Genomic DNA, 19,689 nt, shown 5'->3' with positions numbered 1-19,689 from the left:
GCTACAGCTCGGCTACAGCCCGGCTACAGCCGGCTACAGCCCGGCTACCGAGGCCGCGCGTCATGTTCACGGTCGTGTGGAAGTACCTCGAGACCTCGAGATCGCCTGAGGGGCGGGCCTTGTGCCGCCCTCCTTGTTTGCCACCAGGCGTCCATGTTCACGGTCGTCTGGAAGTACCTCGAGGGGCGCATGGCCTAAGCGGGCGGGCGCGGCGGTGTGGCGCGCGCACGAAGGCGGAAGGCGGCGGCGGAAGGCGGCGGCCCGCTGGCGGCGGCCCGTTGGCGGCGGGTGGCTGGCGGCCGGCTCTTCACTCCCCTCCCCTCCCTCCTTCGCTGTACGCGACTACACGACGTTGGAGCGTGAGCTTGGATGGCATAGTTTGCCTCGCTCGCTTCTTATTTGACGGAGCTGCCGTGAGGGCCAAATCGCTTACGCTTTATTGTCGAGTGTCCATGTGTGCGCGAGAAGGCTGGTACATGTGCAATGTGGCTGGCCACTTGGCTGGCCGCGCTGCATGCACCCGCTGTGGTGGGTGTGGCCGCTAGAGCCTAGACCGTAGACGAGAGGCTAGCGCGCGCTACTAAAGCGGACACAAACTCGCCGCCGAGCGGGGCGAGCGTGCCACCGAAGGCGTCCTTGCGGAGGACCGCGACCGGTGATGGAGTACGGGGTGTGGAGAGCGGTGGACCCTGAGTTGACCAGGGGTTGTGCGCTGGGCCCTCCTGCTCGGCTTTAGCCAGTAGACAAGTCTTGTCATCAACAGAGTAGAAGGATCTGACCTCGGGGCTGATGTGACCAAGCGCTGGTAGCGTGGTTTAACCTCACACCCATGGTCTCACAGTGTGCCGGCAGTCGCCGACGCAGTGAAACCACCCCGGGGCCAACCGTCTTCGGTTTCGTCGTCCATAGTGCACTATAACCCACGAAACCCGAATAAAAAAACGTGTACCCCCCTTCGAGTGTATCTCTTGTTGCTATGGAGCGTCCGGTTCAACACGCGCTTGCGCGCTCGCGTCTGCTGGCGCCCAGAGAACATGTTGCACCACGTGCTCCCGGCGGAGCCCAACTACTTGCACTCGACAAGGCAGTCCATCCACTCGCGGCAGCTGAAGTCGAACTTCCACTCAATGCGGCTCGCGCCGGGTTGTGAGCTCGGCGAGCGAGGTAGGAGAGCGACCTCCAGTTGGCCCAAGCCGCACGCCACTGAGGCAGAGCGGCCGTGCGCGTACGACGCCGTACGCGCACGGCCACTCTGCACCGACCGCAGCGCTGCGTTGCGACCGCAGTGGCTTAGCTCAGCCAGGGCTCGCTCGAGCTCGGAGCCGCCGTCGGTCATGGGCAGCAACAAAGGTTTGACGCGTCGCTCGGTGCAGGAGGGCACTGCAGTGGAGGTGCAGCGGCCGTCCGGCGCGTGCGCGATGGGCTGCAGCTTCATTGGCAGCTACCAGAGCGCGTCTGGAGCGCTGCCATTGTGTGACCCACGTCCAAGCGGCGCTTCCGGCCTGTTCCGCGCCTCTTTTTACGCTTTTCATTGGAGAGGGGGGGGCGAGGTCTCATCAACTTCGAAACCGCCTTTGAAAGGGGGCAAATGCGTCCGTCCCTGAGACGGTTGGGAAGGGGGTGGTTTCACTGCGAGCAGTGTCGCTCACACAAGCCGCAGCACAAGTGACTGAGGGCCAGTGAGGGCGAGCCCATCGCTGTGACAGCTGTGGCAGCCGCACAGTAGGCTGTGCCAACTGTGCAGAGCGTGTGAGCAGCAGAGGAGCTGCTCTCCAGGCTTCTGTCGCAAAGAGCTGCATGCCACCGAAAGCGCTGTCGAGGTTCGCCGAGCGCGGCGCAGGTTGGAGGACACCGTCACCGACGAGCGCGTTGGACTTTTCACTCCGGACAAAGACGGGTACACGCACACGAGCCGCGGTCGTATACCCGTCTTAGCGGCGAGGCGCGGGACCGTCTGTGGCGAAGTGGGTCGCGTCCCCCGATTTCCGTCAACTCACGGTCCTACCCATGCTCGGCCGAACCACCGAAAGCGACCGCGCTCGCTCGTCTCAGGTCCGCTCCCTCTATATCTGAGGCTGCGGAGGTGACGCCTTCGCCTAGAGCCTCTACCCTCTAGAGCCACTAGAGCCGTAAGGTACCGGCCCGTGCACAGCGACTCAGCCGGCGACCGCCACGGGCTCAGACGAGACTTGTCGACGCGTTCCGGCTCAGCTTCACCCGACCCCGTGGTCCTCGGGCGTCTGTCGTGGTGTCGACGTCAGGACCACCCATACAGCTCGCGGGTTTGAGGTCGCAAGAGCCACAAGATGGTGGCGTTTGGACATCCTAACCATCACACAAGACAGCCTGTAGGTGATGGCGGGTGGCACTCGGCAGTTCGTAGTCGCGTAGCGCGCGGGTGCGCGGCAGCCTCGGCAACCGAGGCGACAGGGGCGAGCAGGGGCGAGCAGGGGTCAGAGCAGTGCGGCGCGCCGAATTTTTTTCGATGGGCTCGGTCAGTGGGCGTGTCAGGAGGCGGCCGGCCGGGAGAAACTCGGCAGTAAAACTCCCGCGCCGGCCCAGGAGGTGGGAGTGTCACGGAGGCGGCCATTGGCGCGCGCTCCTTGTCTTCGTGGGTCCGAGTTTTTTGGTGAGTGTGTGTATTCGTGAATGGTTGGGTAGTAGGGCTAGAGGGTCGCTCTACACTTAGCCTCTGCAGCGAGCGAGCGCTCAACTTAGCCCCCGCACCGAGCCGGGCTCAGACTTAGACGCTGTATGGTCGGGGGCCATGAACTTAGACGACATAAGGCCACTCCGGGCAAAACCCGGGTATACCTGAAAAGCCTCCAGGTTTACCCGAAATACCTGGACGCGTCCGACCAACGTATGCCGCGCACGACGCCATATCGCCTTCTCCCAGGGCCAGTGCGCTACTCACGGCGCGCAACGCCTGCTCAAGTACGCGCACCGTACCATGTGCTGCCGCTATGCGTGCCTTAAGGCGGCTGCGGCGAAGCGGCGGGCGCGGCATGCCGATGGCAGTGCGGACGATGCGGTTGCGATGTGTTCTGCTTCAAGATCGTGGCGGTGCTTGGCATGCACTTCTGCGATCCCAATCAGCTCATCGCAACGAAGCAGCGCAACAAGCTGGCTGCTGCCAACAAGGCCCTATGCTACCTCACGCGCGGATCGTTCAAAGAGGACCAGCACACACAGGCTTCACGCCTTCACCGTCACACGTTTGATTAAGCTTGAGGAGCTTCGTGTCATGTGAGAACTGTTTGGCTAGACGTCGCTCAAGAATGAAGGAGCAGCAACGAAAGTCGGAAGAGGAGGATGCTGAGGCGGCGATTGCTAAGCATGAAGAGGATCGATAGCCCGCCGCAGGCGAAGAAAATTTGGGGGCTGCGCCGTATCGTTGATCACGGTGGAGGAGCCTCCTGGCCCCAGGCCGTGCCACGGCCGACTTAGCCGATGTAAGAGGCTCCCGCTGATCTTAGACCGCGCAAGCACTCCAGCGTGGCTAGCCACACTTAGACCCGTTCAGCCTCGAGGCTCAGAACTTAGACTACTACCCAACCAGTTATTCGTGCCCAGAGTGCGAAGTGTCCGGTTCGAGCGATGGCGAGTCGGGTGCCAGCGATGACGACAGCGGTGAGTAGGTGAGTCTACCCTAAAAGTACTCCATTGTACCCATGCGGAGCCTTTATTTGCATGACCTGTATGTCCACGCGATCGATTGGCAATTCTCCTGGAGCTCTCTCTATCGTACAACTCTCTACAAGCGCTCCATGCATCTCACAGCACCACAGCGCTCTACACTCTACACCCAGGCTACACCCTCCCTCAGGCCTCAGCGCATGGCCTCCATGATAAACTCCCACTCATCCTCGCCGACCGCCATGCTGGCCGCGCCGTCCCAGTCGTCGCTCAGGATGTAGTACATGAGCCACTCCAGCCGCGCGCGCTCCTGCTCCTCGTCGGTTCGGGTGTCCACCTCGAGCCGTTCACGCAGCCCCTTGTAGACAGAAGCGACATCGAACTCTTCCTCACCACCACCGGTGTTCACCGTCCACTTCTTAGTTCGCGGGTTGACACTCTTGATGCTCCAGCGATCGCCGGGCAACTCCTCCTCGGCGGCCTCGCTCTCGCCCGGGCGTCCGCGATGGTGCGCTGGGCCCCCGGCCGGACCGGGCGCGGCGTCGTGCGGATACCGCTCCCGCAGCGCCGCGTTCGGGAGGTAGCCGCGCGCCAGGTCGAGGCCGTCAAAGTATTTCGCGAGCTCGGGGTGCGACAGCGGTTTGGCGGGCGACTCAACCTCGAGGCACGGTCTCGGGTCGTCCTCGCGGCACAGCGCCACCACGTAACGCTGCATGAAGGCTCCGGCAGGCGTCTCCTCCAGCACAGAGTAGTGGGGCGCGTAGAGCCGCCGCAGGCGGTCGCGTGCCGACCGCTGCCCCGGCAGGTTGGCGGTGAGCCACTTGCGCGGCGCTCGCGGCCGGTAGTCCCATCCAATCACCACTCCGCGCGAGCCCGTCAGCGAGTGCCTATATACGGCACCGACTCGCAGCCCCCACAGGGCCGCGCTCGGCGGCAACTCCCCACGCGGCGTCTCGCTCGCAGCAAACCACTCGCTTTGTGGCATCTCGGCAAAATCGCGCGACCAGACTTCCTCAAACGCGTCCGCGTCCCTCTTCTCTCGCTCGCTGACGCTCGGCTCCTCGACCTCGATCTCTGTGAATTTGCCGTCTTCTAGCTTGAACAAGCGCCGCCCGCTCCGCTCATCACTGTCTCTTTGCGCGCTCTCCTCGCTGCCACTTTCCAGCCCGACCAGCCGTGGCGTGGTTTTGCCGTTACCCTCCGCCACCCAATCAATTTGGATCGTGCCGAACTGGCCACACGCGATGAGACCGAGGAGAGTGCCTGCGGCCGTCAGCATGAAGAGGGGACGAGGCGGTTGGTCGACGCGGCTTCTGTTGTCGGTCTTGTCTCTCGGCTCGGCGCCCCTGGTCTCCCTACCGGCAGCGATTGAAAATCCAAACTAAAAAGAAATTTACGCGGCGCATAAATAAACCAATCCGCAAAAGAAAGAATGGGGCGCCGCCACAGCGCCCGCCGCAGTACGAGGTACACATACATGCCACCCCGCCCAGCACGGCATCGGCTGGGCGAGTCACCGTCGCCACCCTCGCTCTTCATCTTCGTTCACATTGGTAAGACTGGAGGCGGCTCGGTGCGGCGCGGCTTCTGGGGTCTTCAGGAATGCTCCGCCCGGCGGTTGCCGCAATGGACAGGCTGCCTCAACGAGGGCGGGGTTACGGTGGGGAACTCAAACCGACATCGAATGGTCGCGACTCCCGAGCGGACATTCGAGCCACACATCGTCTGCCCTGCTCTCTCGCCGCTGGCGGTGCTGGGCGCATGCCGGCTTCGAGCAACAGCTGACGCGATGGAGAGCGCCCTCGTCAACGCCTCGCCGCCTCCGATCCCTATCGTGCACATGGGTCACTATAGGGTAGGCAGCGAGCTGAGCTGGCTTGGAGCGAAGACGCCCGGTCTGATTCAGCTCGCCGATGCCCACGCCACAGCGCTGGCGCCGCCCCGCCTTCCCACCGACTTCAGAGGGGTGGAGGCCGTCCTCCCTGTGCTCGCGAGCGGCTACGCCCTCTTTGATGAGAGGGCGTTGGCGGCGCAGCCTCTGCGTCTCAATGGGAGCGACGTCGGAGGCCCAGATGTCTTTGATAAGGTGCGCGAACGGCGGGGCTTCACGGCCCTCTCCCCACCCGAGCATTGGCCACAAAGAATGAGGCGCAGCGCCGCCTCGCCCGCTGTCAGCACGCTCCTCGCGCGGCAAAACTCGCGATGGAGCGGCGACCTGGAGAGAAACTGGGGCCCGCTGTACGAGGCCCTCGGGAGGCAGGCTGTCGCTCGGATCACCATGCTCCGCAGCCCGTGGACGCACCTCGCGAGCATCTTCTACTTTTTCGGCTACCACAGGCGGAACTACTCGTGCACCGACCCGCGCCAGGTCGACATGTGGGCAGGGAAGCCGCGGAGCGACGGCGCCTCCATCTCCGACGCGGTGACACTGCGGCTGTGCGGCGTGGACTGCGAGGCCCGCTTCCTCGCCGGCGCCTCGGTGCAGGCGCTCGAGGCTCAGGCGGCGTACAACCTTCGGTATAGCTTTGCTCTGGTCGGTGTCACCGAGCAGTTCGAGGGTTTCATCGAGGCGGTCCGGCGCCTGGCGCCCAACTTGAGAGGCTTCCTGGCCAACGGGACCGTGCATGCGCACGGCAGGCGAACGCAAGCGCGGAGCGAGGAAGACGCGTGCAAGAGCTATTGGTCCCAGGTCAACAACCAGAGAGAGGGCCTGCAGGAGAGCCAAGTGATTCGGCAGATGGTCCACCTCTACCGGATTGCACTGGAGATCGTGCCAGCCTCGAATTGTTCCGCAGCTGGCGCGGTGTGCGGCGAGGGGAGATGAGCTTTGGTTAAGAAGAGAAGGGAAAACTGGTCGTAGGGAGCGATCCGCCTGCGGGGTCTTCCGCTGCTCGCGTCGCAGCGGAGGCTCACCGCTCACCGAGAGGGGCGCCGTCGACAGCCCCGCGTTGAAGAGCTCGCTGAGCACCAGCTTGGCGTGGTCGGCGGGCGGACGCGCTCCGCCGAGAGAGAATCGCCGCTGCTAGAGTCGACGGCCCCAGGGCCCAGCTATAACGCCCCGCGGCGCCGCGGCGAGAGAGGGGTCGGTGAACGGAGAGGTGCCGTCGGCTGCACGTGCGGGCCAAAGGCCCGTGCAGTGGCCAGAAACGTGCGACAGGTGTGCGTCTCTGCGCGTGGGTGGGGGACACGCACACGGGAAGTAGCTGGCTGGGGTGCGTGGGACGACGGCCGGCGCCTCTACGGCCTGCACGCGCTGCTCGAGCCCGAGCTTGGTGAGAAATGCCGTGGTCTCCCACGCCATCCATTTGCTCTGTTGGTCGACCTGCGAAGCGCCGCTGAAAGAAAAACCGAGCGACCAACTCCAACTTGCGGGCGAGACCAACACTCCAACTCGCTGCTCGGTCCCTTGCTCAACATGGACGCGCCCACAGCCCTCGCGCGCCTCGGCTCCATCGACTTCACCGCCCTCGCGCGCGACGCCGGCGCATCAGCGGCGCTTCTCGAGGACTACAAGAAGTTTCTCGCGCTCAAGGCGGCCACCTCTGACTTTGACGCCGTGCTCCTGTCTCCCTCACCACGCGTCGACGAGGTGTGGCACGCGCACATTCTCGACACCCGCGCCTACACGGCGGCCTGCGAGGCGATGCTCGGCGCCGGCGGGTTCATCCACCACGACCCGCACGGCGGTGACGATGCCGCCGCCCGTGACGCTCGCCTTCGCCGCACCGTCGCCCTCTTCCGCGCCGATTTCGGGTCGCCTCTCACGGGCTGGCCCTCCGGGCGCCGCCGCCAGGCCGACGCGCCGCCCGCGGTCGCGCCGCCGCCGCGGCGCGTGCGTGCGTCCGGCGTGCAGATCTTCGTCAAGGATCTGACCGGCAAGACAATCACGCTCGAGGTCGAGCCGTCCGACTCGGTCGACAACGTCAAGGCGAAGATCCAGGACATGGAGGGCGTCCCACCCGACCAGCAGCGCCTGGTCTTCGGCGGGGCGCAGCTCGAGGATGGCCGCACGCTCTCCGACTACAACATCCAGCGCGAGTCGATGCTGCACCTCATTCCGCGCCTCACCGGGTGCTAGGCGAGTCTGTGGAGCGAGGAGCGGTGGAGGTCGCGGCTAGTAGACCGGAGGGCTGCGAAGCCTTCACACTCCAAGGGGCTGGGCAGAGACGATCTGTTTCTCCCTTCTCTCTCTCACTCTCTTAACTCTTACAGTTCTCAGTTGCGCCATGTAGTGTCTCCGCGCACTGGCGCTCTTCGTGGCACGCGTGGCTCGTGGAGGGTTGGACCGGGTGCCGCGGTGGCACGCGGATAGGGTTTAAACACACAAATAACAAAACAAAAACAAAAGGCGTCTCAGAGGCGCATGCAATACGTACACATGGTTTGCGGGCCGGCACCGGGTCTGCGCGCGCCGCGCGCGTGCGGACGCGCGGCCTTTTCGTCTCTGCCCCACTTACGTATCTCTCTCGCGGGCACGACCGTACACAGAGCACGCTCTATCAACAATCCGGGAGCTGTGCTTACTTCGCCGCCTCCAGGCACAGCTTTGCGCACTTGACCGACGACTGCGGGTTCTGGCCGGTCACGAGCTTGCCGTCCGCGATAGCATTCTCTGACCAGGGTTCCGACGGCACGTACTCGGCGCCCAATTCCTTCATCTTGGCCTCGAGCAGAAACGGCACCTTCTCGGTGAGTTGCACCTGGCCCTCCTGCGGCAGCGGGGCCGAGGAAGCCTCAGGGGTGCTGTGAGCCGCGGCGCTGGAAGCGCCGGCTCCCACCTCGACGTCCGAGAAAGCGGCAATCTTCTTGCCGGCGACCAGCGGCTTGTCGCCATCTTTGGCGTTGACGAGGCCCGTCGGCCCGTGGCACACGGCGCCAACCACCTTGCCAGCGGCGTAGGCGTCTGTCACCAGCTTGGGCACAGCGCCATCGGCAAAGTCCGCGCACGTGCCATGCCCGCCCGCGAGGAACAGGATGTCAAGTTCGCCGACCTCGACGGAGGAAAGCGGCACCGAGGTCTCGAGCTTAGAGATGTCGCCAGAGGACTCGAACCGCTTGTCATTCTCCGTTTTGAAGGCGTCAGAGAGGCTTCCGGCGTCAATCGGAACAGGCCCTCCAGAAACTGACGCGATGGTAACGTCGGCACCCGCGTCGACGAACGCATAGTAAGGACCGGTGATCTCTTCGCTCCAAGCGCCGGTGGGGTGGTCGCCCATCTTATCGGCTGACGTGGTGAGGATGATCACCTTCATGGGTTGTAGGCGCGTGTGTTATGGTTGTTGGCGCGGCGTCGCAAGACACTTCGCGGAAAACTGCCTGTGGGTTCGGGTCCTTGCCGTCTAGGGGTCTGCTGCGCCGAAGCGACGCCAGTGCCGACGCGCTCAGTTTTAGGCTCTCCGGGCTCGCAGCAGCTTGGGGAGGGTCAGGGCATGGCGCGCGGCCACGAGCGAGTAGCGCGCGCGCGGGAGAAGCGCGGCTAAACAGGCCGTGCCAGCCCACGAGCGAGTCAGTCAGAGAACTCGGCCGGCGCGAAGCAAAAAAAAGCAGAATCAAAACGCGCGCCCCGGATACAGTCTCACGGTACACAGGTACACTACGGGAGCCGCCGCGGGGGACGTTATTGGCCCTCTGCCAAGGCGCCGGCCGGGCGGTCGGTGTTGGCCTTGGTGCAATTAGGAATCCTACCTTCCCCCGCGACACGACTCCTGCGAGGACGGCGAGGCACTTCTCCGTGCACCCGCCCGCCCCTGCCACAGGCAAGCACAACCGCGCGGCAAGCCGAAGGAGAGAATTTTACAACAAAACTCCTTGCGAAGGAGAGAAGCGTAAAAAGAAATCGACGGGGTGGCGGTGTGCGAGAACGACGATGCCTGAGGGAGCTGACAGGGTACACGAGGTACCGTAGCTCAAGCGAGGATGCGAGAGCCAGTGAGAAGTGTCGTTTCTTGGATTTCGAATTATGAACAAACTTGTCTCCCTGCCTCTGGTCGCCGAGAACTTGGGGGGACAAGTAAAAGTCGCGTGACCGGTTTGACCAGCATCAAGCGTTTGTAGGTCCGTTGCCGCGACGGGCAGGCTCGGGCGGGACGCGGCAGGTGGCAGAGAGGGGCGGCGAGAAGGCGCGCGCAATGCCTCGTTGCGAGGACGTGCCCGCGTCGTTCCAAACCAAGTTGCAGCAGCAGGGTTATAAGCTCACTGGCCAACTTGGCAGCGGCGAATTTGGCAAGGCCTTTGTCGTGAGGCCGCGCCCCTCTGGCTGACACCTAGCAGTCACCACCCTCGCCCCACAGCTCGCCCCAGTCGCCTGGTGCGTAGGCGTGGTGAGCTCGCGCTCGTGGCGAAAGTGCAGCCGTACTCGCACCTCTCCTCTTCTGAGGCGGTCGCGCTGCGGCGAGAGATTGCAAACATGGAGGTCCTGGGCCGCTACAACCACCCCCACCTCGTGCGCTTCCGGCAGGTAACTGTGGCGCGGCGGAAGCTCGTTCCCGTCAGATGTCACGCTCACACCTATCATGCTCCGCAGTCCTTCCAGGATGGGATGCACCTCTTCATCATCATGGAGCACTGCGAACAGGGGGACCTCGCGCAGCTCATCGCGAGCCAGAGGCAGACCGGCGTGCAGTTCAGCGAGAGGGTTGTGCAGCGCTGGCTGTGCGAGCTCGTCTCCGCCCTCGACCTGCTGCATACCCTCAAGGTCCTTCACCGCGACATCAAGCCACAGAACATCTTCATCTCCCGAGGCGCGGCAAAGCTGGGCGACCTCGGCCTGTCGAAAGAGGTCGTCACCGGCGTCACCGGCGCTCAGCCGCACACGCAGTGCGGCTCGCCCCTCTACATCGCGCCCGAGGTTCACATGGGCCAGCCCTACTCCAAGAGCGTCGATATCTGGAGCTTGGGCGTGACCCTCTTTGAGATGATGATGCTCGGCCACGCCTTCAGCGGCCCCGACGTGCCAGAGATCCTGCGAAATATCGTGCATGCGAGGCACGCAGAGATTGTCGGGGAATGGTCCGACGATCTTACCCGTCTGCTGCTGTGGATGCTGGAAGAGCGAGCTGTGTGTCGACCCTCCACGGGCGACATCATCTCAGACGGCTACTTTCAGACGGCTTGCCAGAGCTCTACGTGGCAGGCGGAGGCGCTCAAACACCGGCCCTCGCGCGCGCTCCTCTCCAACTTTCCTGACGAGTCCATGCTTGATGACGTGTGGGGCGAAGCATGCATCGCACAGGACGAGTTTGCGCAAAAGGAGCTCGAGGAGTCACTGTACACCACTGCCATAGCCACCAAGCAGCATGCAAGACACTGCTGACGGGTTCTGACTTCTGTGAGTCCCATCACTCGCGAGAGAGAGCTCGCGGCTTTCGGCTTGATTTCAACCCATCCCTCTCTCGAATCGAGCCGGTTTTTGGCTAGAGAGTAAAGTACAATGTACAAAATACATTTTTTTCTCAAATGCGTGAAATGAAAATGTGCAGAGCTCTATCAGAGAGGACAGAGCGTGTTTTGTATCATATGCAACTTTTGTCAACGCCACCAAAAACAAACACTCACATGCCGAACATGCTACCTGGTACGTGGTACAAGCGCAGCTGGGTGTTCTACAAATAGAGTTCCTACCCACTTAATGACCGGCTTGTGCTGTCGCGCGGGCCCATGCTGCGAGCCGCGCTACCGCCGCAGCAGCCCGTGGATCGCCAGGGCCAGCCGCCTAGTGCCCAGCCGCCGATGCGTCACCTGCGCCGACGCGGTGACCACGCACGCCACCACAACGAATATGAGCGCGTCGGTCCTAGCGTCTGTCGCAACGCAGGAGCGCAAACAGGCGAGCAGCTGAAGCCGGCGGCCGGCGACTAGCTGCCGGCAACCCGCACAAAAGGCCGAGGACACGCCGCACACTCTCCCGCGCAGCGAGAGCCAGCCGCCGCCGGCGTGGCTGGGCGGCGGCGCGGCGTGCCCGATCCGCTCGGTCGTGTACGCTGACCACCCCCCCGACCAGACCAACTTCCCAGAGTGCGGGCGGCGTGCCGTGCCGGCCGCGAGACCGCCAAAGGCGCGCCACGCGGCTGAGGCGGCAGCCGCCGCCTCAGCCTGCGGCGACTCAAACCCAGCCACGAGGAGGTAGCCCCGCCCCGCCCGGCAAACGCGCACGCTGGTAAGGCCGTCCAGCGCGAGCAGCGAGGCGACCGAGGCGGAGGCGGCGGCGAGGGCGGATCGCTCGGCCTCGGCAGTGAGGGAGCGGCCGGCCGCCGTGAGGAGCGTCTGCGTGTTGCGCGCTGAGGCGTGAGACACGCAGAGGGCGTGGCGACGGAGCTCGGAGGCGAGGAGGGGGAAGTGTCATCAGAGCAGGTGTGTGTGGGGGGTGTGGAGAGGCGCTGGGAGGCGGAGGAAGACTGAGGGACCTCGCGCACGCTCGTCATCCATAGAGCATCGTCATCCATAGAACATCCATAGAACATCGAATGCTCGAGTCCAGATGTTCAACAGATATGAGTCGAATACGGTATGAACAGGATTGAGTGGCCGTGTGACGGTGAGAAGATACGCCCGCACCTCGACGCGGATCCGCGCTGGCGCGCGCCGGCCGGGGTCTTCGCCGAAGCTCCTAGAGGGCACGGCGCCGGGTAAGCTGAGGAACAGTGACAGCGTCGCTGTGTTGTGCCCTGTGTGTGTGCAGCTGCCCTGGGGTGTGGAGGCGCACCACAAGATGGGACCCGAGCCGAGCACGTTGGGAGGAGCGGCAAACAGGTAGGAGAGCCGGTTCCAGGCTCGGCTGATGACCTTCTCCTTTTCGAGGTCGGCTGCGTCGGCAGCCACGTCAAACGTGATCAGCACCAATACCTCGGTCTCGCCCGACAAGTAGACGTGCATCGCACCGTGCAACCAGAGCTGGATTTTATTCCTGAAGAGCTCAAGCTTCTCCAGCAGCGGCGCAGCGGCAGCGGGCTGGAGCTGAATCTGTATGGCACGTGCGTAGCCGTGGCCGTCGCAGAGGCCAGTGAGGAAAGTCGCTGGCCGGGTCTCGCGGTGCGGAGAGAGCGAATCGCCGTTCGCAGCAGCCAAGAGTCGCCTGCAGCCGGGGCAATGGAGCGGCGAGCCGAAGCGGCGCTCAAGCGCGCAGGCCTGACAGCCCTGCATTTGTCAGTGGGGTGTGGCGACGACGGCGGAGGCGGCGGGGTCGGCAGCGGCGACGGCGGAGGAGGCCAGGAGGCCAGGGCGGCAGATGAGGTCGAATGGGGGGGGCGGCGAAGTGTCAAGACCGACTTGGTTGCCGTGTTTTCTTTTTCTGAGGGGGTGGAAAATGTCTTGTGAGCTTGTTTGTGTCTGTGTGTCGTTCGTGCGTGTCGTCATCATCTGTCCCGCGTCCACCCATACCGCGTTGGTGTCCAGTCCGAGCCTGACTGTTGTTCATCTTTCTACTACATACTTACATACCTGGAAAAGAGAGAGGGAGGGAGGGAGAGACGGAAGAGAGATAGAGAGAGCTTGGTCCGTGAAGGTGGATGTGAGAGAGCTTGAGCTCGGTGTGTGGCCGATCTTTTTCTGGGTGTTTCCCGTGCCCCTTGAGCCCCCTCCACCCTCGGCTCGTGTTTGAGCGTACGCTCGAGGCGGTTGTGTTCACCGCGCCTTCGAGCCCGGTTGGCAGTAGGAGGGCCCGCCGGGGTGAGACCACTGATTTTGGTGTCGACCATAAAAGCTGCTGTCTGTACAGAGATGCCAGCACCCCCCACAGGCAGAGCGCTGCTGCGGGGGGGGGGGGGGGACCCCCAGCAGCAGAGCGTTGCTGCTGGGGGGGGGTCCCGACCGCCCCAGCAGCAGAGCGCTGCTGCTGGGGGGGGGGGTCGGCCATGGCTTTAGATGTGCAGGGGGGGTACCGAGCAGTGTGCGGCCGCTCCAGACACCCAACGCAAAGGTCGCTGGCGCAAAGATAAACCCAGTTTTACCGCGCTCGCCGGCGAGCCGCCCCACCCATGACTACATGGACCACACCTCACATGTCTTTTTGCATGTAATAGTTTTGTTATATGTGCTGTCGGGCTGTCGGGCAGCTGTCAGGCTGTCAATGTTAGGGCCTGACAGCGACGGAGCACCTGCTCGACTGTCAGACTCTGCTGTCAGGCTGTCAGATTACAGATACGTGCTGTCAGACTGTCAGAGAAAGTGCTGTCAGCGCTGTCAGGCTGTCGGGCGCTCTCGGGCACTGACCACTGTCTGGTGTCAGCGAGGCGCTGTCCGGGGTTTGCTGTCAGGCTGTCAGACCAGGGCTCAGTACGTTCTGTTTATTTCGTTGCGCTCGGCCCGCGGATCGGACACGCCGCCACAAATCGATTCAAACCCCTAGCCAACGAGCGCCAAAATGCTCAATGGAACCCAGTCAAAGAGAAGTCACACAGACCGCCGCGGCTTAGCTAGGGGGGCGCGCGCGGTCCAGACATGGTTGATGCCAGGTGAGAGCGAATTGGTGCGGCTCACGGGCGCGGTGCCAGATGCGCGCGTCATGTCCTCCTCTCAGCGGCTCTCTATGAGCGCTGGGCCGCGTCCGCCGCCTTCCTTGCAGCGGCCGCCTTGGCCCTCGCAGCGGCCGCGCGCCTCGCCTTTGCGGCGGCCATCGCCGCCTCAGCTGCCGCAAGTGCCGCGGCCGCGGCTTCCTCCTCGGCCGCGGCTTCCTCCTCCTCCGCCTCTGCCTCCTCCTCCTCTTCCTCCGCCTCCTCGGCCAAGCGCTCCGCCTCGACCATCTCAGCTAAAGCCGCTGCCTGGCTCTCCGCCGTGATGCCGAGCCGGATCCTCTCCTCGTGACAACTTTCGAGAAGCCTGATCAATCTCGCCTCCTCCTTCTTTGCGGCCTCGGCTGCGGCTGCCTCCGACAGCACCTCGGCACCCTCTGATGGCGCCTCTGCACCCTCCGCCGCCGCCTCGGGCTCCTGCGACGGCCCAGCGCCGCCGCTCCCGCCGGCCTTCTTCTTCTTCTTGCCCTTCTTGCCCTTGCCGCGCTTCTCCGCCTCGACCTCCGCCAACAGCTCCTCGGCATGCCGCGCCGCCTCCGCCTCCGCCGCCGCCCGCTCCGCCGCCCTCTCCGCCGCCTCCGCAGCCCACGCCGCCTCCTTCGCCACCGCCTCGGCCGCCGCCTCGGCCGCTGCCACGGCCGCCGCATGCTCCCCAAAGGCGCGCACGCACTTGGCGCTGCCGTGACCCTTGGCAATCTGCAGCGCTGTGCAGCCAGCCGCCATATGCAGCTCCGTGTCGGCGCCCGCCCGCAGCAGGCAGAGCAGGGCCGCGGGGTGGTCCTTGAACAAAGCGGCGAACATCAGCGCGGTATAGCCGGCATTGTCCTGCTGGTCGATCTCCGCCCCGCCCCGCACCAGCAGCTCGACCACCCGCTCGTGGCCGCTGAAGGCGGCGTACATCAGCGCGGTGCTGCCTTTGTTGCTCTGCAGGTTGATCGAAGCGCCACGCTGCAGCAGCGCCACGGCGAGCCGCTTGTGGCCGTAGAAGGCGGCGTACATCAGCAGCGTAAAGCTCTCACCCTTACGAGTGAAAGTCGCATCGACCCGCCCGCCGCCGTCGAGCCACGCCAGCACCGCCGCCTCGTCGCCTTGCACAGCCGCATCCACGATCTCCTCGGGGACGGCGTCCTCGCCCGTTCCGCTCTCCACGCCGCCAGAGAAGGGCGCGGCAGTTGGTGCCGCCGCCGCCCCCTTGCCCGAGGCGGCATCGCCGTCCGCCCCCGCGCCGCCCGCCTCGCCGATCTCCTCGGGAACAGGCCCGCTGCTGCCGCCCGAAGCGCTGCCTGCCCCCGCGCCGCCCGCCTCGACCGCCGCCGCCTCGCGCCTCTCCGCCGCCACCTCGCCGAGATACGTCTTGACGGCGGCGACGCACTCGGTGTGGCCCTTCTCCTTGGCGATCTGCAGCGCCGTCTCGCCGTCCGCAGTGCGCAGCGCCATGTCTGCGCCCGCCCGCAGCAACTGGAGCACGACGGCAGGGCGGCCGTAGTAGGCGGCGCTCGTGAGCGCAGTGTGGCCGTCGCCAGCTTGAAGGTTGATCTCCGCGCCGTGCCGTATCAGCAAGTCGACCACGCGCTCGTGGTCTTGGTCGGCAGCTTGAATGTTGAACATCAGCGCGGTGTGGCCAGCGCTGTTCTGCTGGTTGATCTCCGCCCCGTGCCGCAGCAGCTTCTCGACCATCTGCAGTGGCCCGAGCCGGCGGCGGCCATCAGCGCCGTAGTGCCGCTGCAAGTTTGCGCGTCCAGCTTCGCGCCCAGCTTCAGCAGAAGTTCGACCAGCTGCTTGTGACCATGTCCGGCGGCGATCAGCAGGAGCGTACAGCCACTCAGACCACCGCGCACGCACGTTGCGTCAACCCGCCCGTCCCCGGCGAGCCACGTCTGCACCACGCCCGCCTTGCCGTCCTCCGCCGCGGCTTGGATCTTTTTCGGCAGCGCGAGCGACGCAGCCTGTGCCGCCGTTGAAGCGCGTCCGCGCCGGGAGGCGGCCGAACCAGATTTTGGTCGGCCAGGCATGGGAGCGCTCGTCGTAAAGGAGGGGGCGCGTAGAACAAAGAATTTTTCACGGCCCAAGATTGTGTCTGAGCCGCCGCGGCGTTCGCGCTCCTCATCGCCTGACGCGCCGCCTGCGAAGCGGGCCTCTTCTGCCGGCTCCTCCGTTTGCGGCTACGACTCCGAGGCGCCGGAGGAGATCCAGAACGAGGCGCTCTACCGGGCCTGCCGCGCGTACGGCTTAGGTGAGCAATTCCTCGCTGCGGCGCAGGACGAGGGCACATTCGGCGAGTGGCTCGACGAGCTACCCTTCGAGGTGGCTGCGGCGACCGCCCGGCTGCTCAAGCACCACGCGCGCTCCGGCGCGTGGGTCGAGCTCTCGCCCGGCAACCCTAGCCAGGCCTCACGCGCTGGCCGCGACCGCGACCGCTCGAGCCCGAACTGCCCGTCAGATATGTCGGAATTGTCGGAGAATAGCGACTAGCACACCTCTGAGTCCCAGAAACCCGAGGAGTCACACAGTCCACCTGTGTGATGCACGCCCTGCGAGCGGGGCGGGGTGCGCACTGTCCCTCTGTGTTCGTGTGCGTCGCCCATCTCTCCCTGGAGATGACTGCTCTATTTATTTATTTAGCTCACTGAAAGACTGGGACGACTGGAAACAAGAAGACAGTGAGCCACCACAGGCGTCGTTGGCGCACATACTGAGCGGCAGCTGCGCTGGAAATAAGGAAGAGGCGCGTCACTTCATGCGGAAGCTCGATAAACACACAGCGAGGGCGACAGCAAGAGTTCAACGGGAGGCGCCGGACTCAAAAGACACCGCCACATTCCTGAGACGAGCGAGGGCAGCCTCCTTAAAGGCGAAAGGGTCTAGATTTGGGGCGCTCGCCGAAGAGGAGTACGACAAAATAGCACCCGTGATTGCCTGCACGCTCCTACGGCGTGATCACGCCGGCGGCGGCGGCCGCCTGGGGAGCGCATATGGCGGCGCAGGCGCAGGCGGCGGCGGCGGCGGCACAGACGGCGGCGGCCACCCCCACCCAGACGCCGTAGGCATATGACTGTAGGGCCCCAGAAGGCTAGCTGGTAGCTTCATTTGTAGTAGCACAGCCGCCGGTGCTAGAGAGGGATCCGCAGAGGTGGGACGGGAGGGTTGAGAGAGAGACCCATGACCATCCCATGACTACATGGACCACACCTCACAACTCAGATCAGTGACTGACACCCAACGCAAAAGGTGCCGGCGCAAAAAAAGGCAAGATTTTACCGCGCTCGCTTGCGAGGCTGGCGAGGCCCCACCGCGCAACGCTCACATGCCTCCACTGCTCGCCACCGCTGGCGACGACGGCGTGGCGCTGTGGGACGGTGGCGCGGTGGCGCGGCGCCGCTTCTCGCCGCACGCCGCGCAGGTCAGTGCGCTCCGCTGGACCGCCAACGACCGTGTCCTCGCGAGCAGTTCCCACGACGGGTCCGTTGTCCTCTCCGAGCGGGACGGCTCGCTCTTCGATACGCTGCGGCCGCAGGCGCGCGGCCCCGACGGCCCCGCGCCGGTGCTCTCCGTGACGTGGAGCCCCGCCTCGCGCTACCTTGCCTCGGGCTCCGCGGACGCGCTGGTCCGTATCTTTGACCTGCAGAAGCGCGAGCACGCGCTCACGCTGCGTGGCCACCGCGCGGGCGTGTGCGCGCTCTCGTGGAGCCCGTCCGAGGTCCACGTCGCCTCCGCCTCCACCGCCGGCGACGTGATCGTCCACCGCGTGCAGGGCTCCGTCGCTGCGGTTTGCCGCGCGGATACGGCGCCGCCGGGCGCGCGCGGCGATCACGCAGTGCGCGGGCTGCATTGGTCGCCTTTCCACCCGACGAAGCTGGCGACGGGGTCGGAGGACGGCGTCGTCTCGCTCTGGGAGACGGCGGCGCCGCTGCGTGGCGGCTCGCACGCTGCTGGAGCCGCAGGCTTGCCACATTCACACGCACAAGCACACGCACAAGCACACACACACACACACACACACACACACACACACACACACACACACACACGCACGCACGCACGCACGCACGCACACACACACACACACACACACACACCGCTCACCCACGCGCACCGGGCCTCGCACTTTGAATGCCGTGCGCTCCGGTCTGCAAGACGTGGAGTCGCGAGGGATAGCCCGGCCGTCGCCCCACAACCTTCGCTGTGCGTGTGGAGAAGTCGACCCTCTACCACTAGAGAGGAAGATGGGAGGTCGGCCTTGAGAGCTTACGGGGGGTCTCCCCGCGCCAGACGAGACTCTGCCTCTCCTCTCGGGGATTGAACTGGCCCTGTGCGAGAGGAAGATGGGTCGGCCTTGAGAGCTTACAGGGTCTCCACTACCTCTACCTCAGGCTTACCGCGTGCAGTTCAGCTGCACAAGTTTGAGGCGCACAGCGCGGCCTGCTGCGGCGTCGCGTGGTCGGCTGTCAACCACCACTTGCTGGTGTCCGCCGCCGCAGACGGAAGCATCGTCTTCTACGACACGACCCGCCTCGCCGTCGTGCGGACACTCTGCTCCGACCAATCGTTCGCCGCCCTAGAGGCAGACCACGGGAGATCACGGGAGATCACGGGAGATCACGGGAGACCACGGGCGCTCGGGCCACGACTAGACCTCCGGCGGACGCGTGCCCCGTTCTGCCTCGCGACCCCACGGCGTGCGCGGTGCCTCTCCTCTCCCCCGGGAGAGCGAGGTCCGCCCGTCCCGACGCGCGGCCGCTCTCTGTGCGGCCGCGCGCCTCGAAACGTCCAAGCAGCGCTCGAGAGGGCACGTACTCCCTCTGTACTCAGCCGTAGCGAGCTGGACTCGCTGTGTTCGTATCCCCCCCCTTGCATTCACACGGCGCTGCAAAGACACGGCACACGGTCCCGCCCTCCCGCCCCGAGGTCGGCGTCTGCACCACCACGCAGGTTCACCTCCCTCCTAGGAACCTTCTAGGAACCTTCTAGGACCCTTCGCCACGCAGGTTCACCTCCCTCCTAGGAACCTTCTAGGAGCCTTCTAGGACCCTTCGCCACGCAGGTTCACCTCCCTCCTAGGAACCTCCTAGGAGCCTTCTAGGACCCTTCGCCACGCAGGTTCACCTCCCTCCTAGGAACCTCCTAGGAACCTTCTAGGAACCTTCTAGGACCCTTCGCCACGCAGGTTCACCTCCCTCGCCTTTGCGCCCGACGGGCTCCACCTCGCGTGCGGCGCCGCCGACGGCAGCGCGTGCATCTTCGACCTGCGCTCCTCCGACGACTCACCCCTCTGGAGCACCCGTGCGCACGACGGACCCGTCAGCGCGATGGCCTTCCAGCGCGCTTCGGGAGCCGAATCACCCGGCGGCGGCGGCGGCGGCGGCGGCGGCGGCGGCGACGACAACGCCAGCCGAGGAGACAAGCATCCTAGGAGACGACCAGCCTGTTAGACCAGAATCCTTAGATACAAGCATCCTAGGAGTCCAGCCGCCTAGGAGAATCGCGGCTTACGATAAAACCGCCGAAGACACGAGCCACCTAGTAGACAAGCAGCCAGGATACTAGC

At 64.9% G+C, this 19,689-nt stretch overlaps 8 protein-coding genes across 8 annotated transcripts in view; 5 read left to right on the top strand and 3 right to left on the bottom strand.

Moving 5' to 3' along the window:
- Positions 1–599, top strand: part of EMIHUDRAFT_360139 (hypothetical protein) — a 3,616-nt gene extending 3,017 nt beyond the window's left edge. The window contains exon 6 of the mRNA XM_005757251.1: positions 44–599. Within this exon, the coding sequence (XP_005757308.1) occupies positions 44–198 (155 nt within the window). The 3' untranslated portion in view covers positions 199–599. The remainder of the gene's footprint in view (positions 1–43) is intronic.
- A 3,064-nt stretch (positions 600–3,663) lies between these two features.
- Positions 3,664–4,918, bottom strand: EMIHUDRAFT_453776 (hypothetical protein; the record flags this gene model as incomplete). Its single annotated transcript, XM_005757250.1, has 1 exon — positions 3,664–4,918. One exon carries the CDS (start codon positions 4,916–4,918, stop codon positions 3,833–3,835), a length of 1,086 nt encoding a protein of 361 aa, XP_005757307.1. The 3' UTR covers positions 3,664–3,832.
- Positions 4,919–7,054: 2,136 nt separating this feature from the next.
- Positions 7,055–7,717, top strand: EMIHUDRAFT_220672 (hypothetical protein; the record flags this gene model as incomplete). The annotated part of the gene is made up of 2 exons (XM_005757249.1): positions 7,055–7,366; positions 7,493–7,717. 2 exons carry the CDS (start codon positions 7,055–7,057, stop codon positions 7,715–7,717), a joined length of 537 nt encoding a protein of 178 aa, XP_005757306.1.
- Positions 7,718–7,933: 216 nt separating this feature from the next.
- On the bottom strand, positions 7,934–8,939 carry EMIHUDRAFT_439085 (hypothetical protein). The gene is made up of 2 exons (XM_005757248.1): positions 8,418–8,939; positions 7,934–8,348 (listed from the first exon to the last, which is right to left on the bottom strand). Exons 1-2 carry the CDS (start codon positions 8,889–8,891, stop codon positions 8,160–8,162), a joined length of 663 nt encoding a protein of 220 aa, XP_005757305.1. The 5' UTR covers positions 8,892–8,939; the 3' UTR covers positions 7,934–8,159.
- Positions 8,940–10,054: 1,115 nt separating this feature from the next.
- On the top strand, positions 10,055–10,738 carry EMIHUDRAFT_42534 (Serine/threonine-protein kinase-like protein; the record flags this gene model as incomplete). The annotated part of the gene is made up of 2 exons (XM_005757247.1): positions 10,055–10,096; positions 10,163–10,738. Coding segments are annotated over 2 exons (618 nt in total), but the record flags the coding sequence as incomplete, so codon positions are not given.
- Positions 10,739–12,027: 1,289 nt separating this feature from the next.
- On the bottom strand, positions 12,028–12,887 carry EMIHUDRAFT_439082 (hypothetical protein). The gene has a single exon (XM_005757246.1). The coding sequence runs from the start codon at positions 12,775–12,777 to the stop codon at positions 12,073–12,075; it is 705 nt and encodes a 234-aa protein (XP_005757303.1). The 5' UTR covers positions 12,778–12,887; the 3' UTR covers positions 12,028–12,072.
- Positions 12,888–16,154: 3,267 nt separating this feature from the next.
- EMIHUDRAFT_220668 (hypothetical protein) lies at positions 16,155–16,616 on the top strand (the record flags this gene model as incomplete). Its single annotated transcript, XM_005757245.1, has 1 exon — positions 16,155–16,616. One exon carries the CDS (start codon positions 16,155–16,157, stop codon positions 16,614–16,616), a length of 462 nt encoding a protein of 153 aa, XP_005757302.1.
- Positions 16,617–17,448: 832 nt separating this feature from the next.
- EMIHUDRAFT_107541 (hypothetical protein) lies at positions 17,449–19,573 on the top strand (the record flags this gene model as incomplete). The annotated part of the gene is made up of 3 exons (XM_005757244.1): positions 17,449–18,055; positions 18,515–18,689; positions 19,309–19,573. The coding sequence occupies 3 exons, from the start codon at positions 17,449–17,451 to the stop codon at positions 19,571–19,573; spliced, it is 1,047 nt and encodes a 348-aa protein (XP_005757301.1).
- Between the last annotated feature and the right edge of the window lie 116 nt (positions 19,574–19,689).

This window comes from Emiliania huxleyi (assembly GCF_000372725.1).
Source record: "Emiliania huxleyi CCMP1516 unplaced genomic scaffold EMIHUscaffold_92, whole genome shotgun sequence".
Lineage (NCBI taxonomy): Eukaryota > Haptophyta > Isochrysidales > Noelaerhabdaceae > Emiliania > Emiliania huxleyi.
This window is presented reverse-complemented; position numbering and strand designations above follow the sequence as displayed.

Coding starts and splice junctions, on each gene's coding strand:
- EMIHUDRAFT_439085 (XM_005757248.1), bottom strand. CDS start 8,891: ATGAAGGTGATCATCCTCACCACGTCAGCCGATAAGATGGGCGACCAC. Junction 8,349..8,417: donor CCGCTTTCTCGGACGTCGAG/GTGGGAGCCGGC, acceptor CCGCTGCCGCAG/GAGGGCCAGGTGCAACTCAC.
- EMIHUDRAFT_439082 (XM_005757246.1), bottom strand. CDS start 12,777: ATGCAGGGCTGTCAGGCCTGCGCGCTTGAGCGCCGCTTCGGCTCGCCG.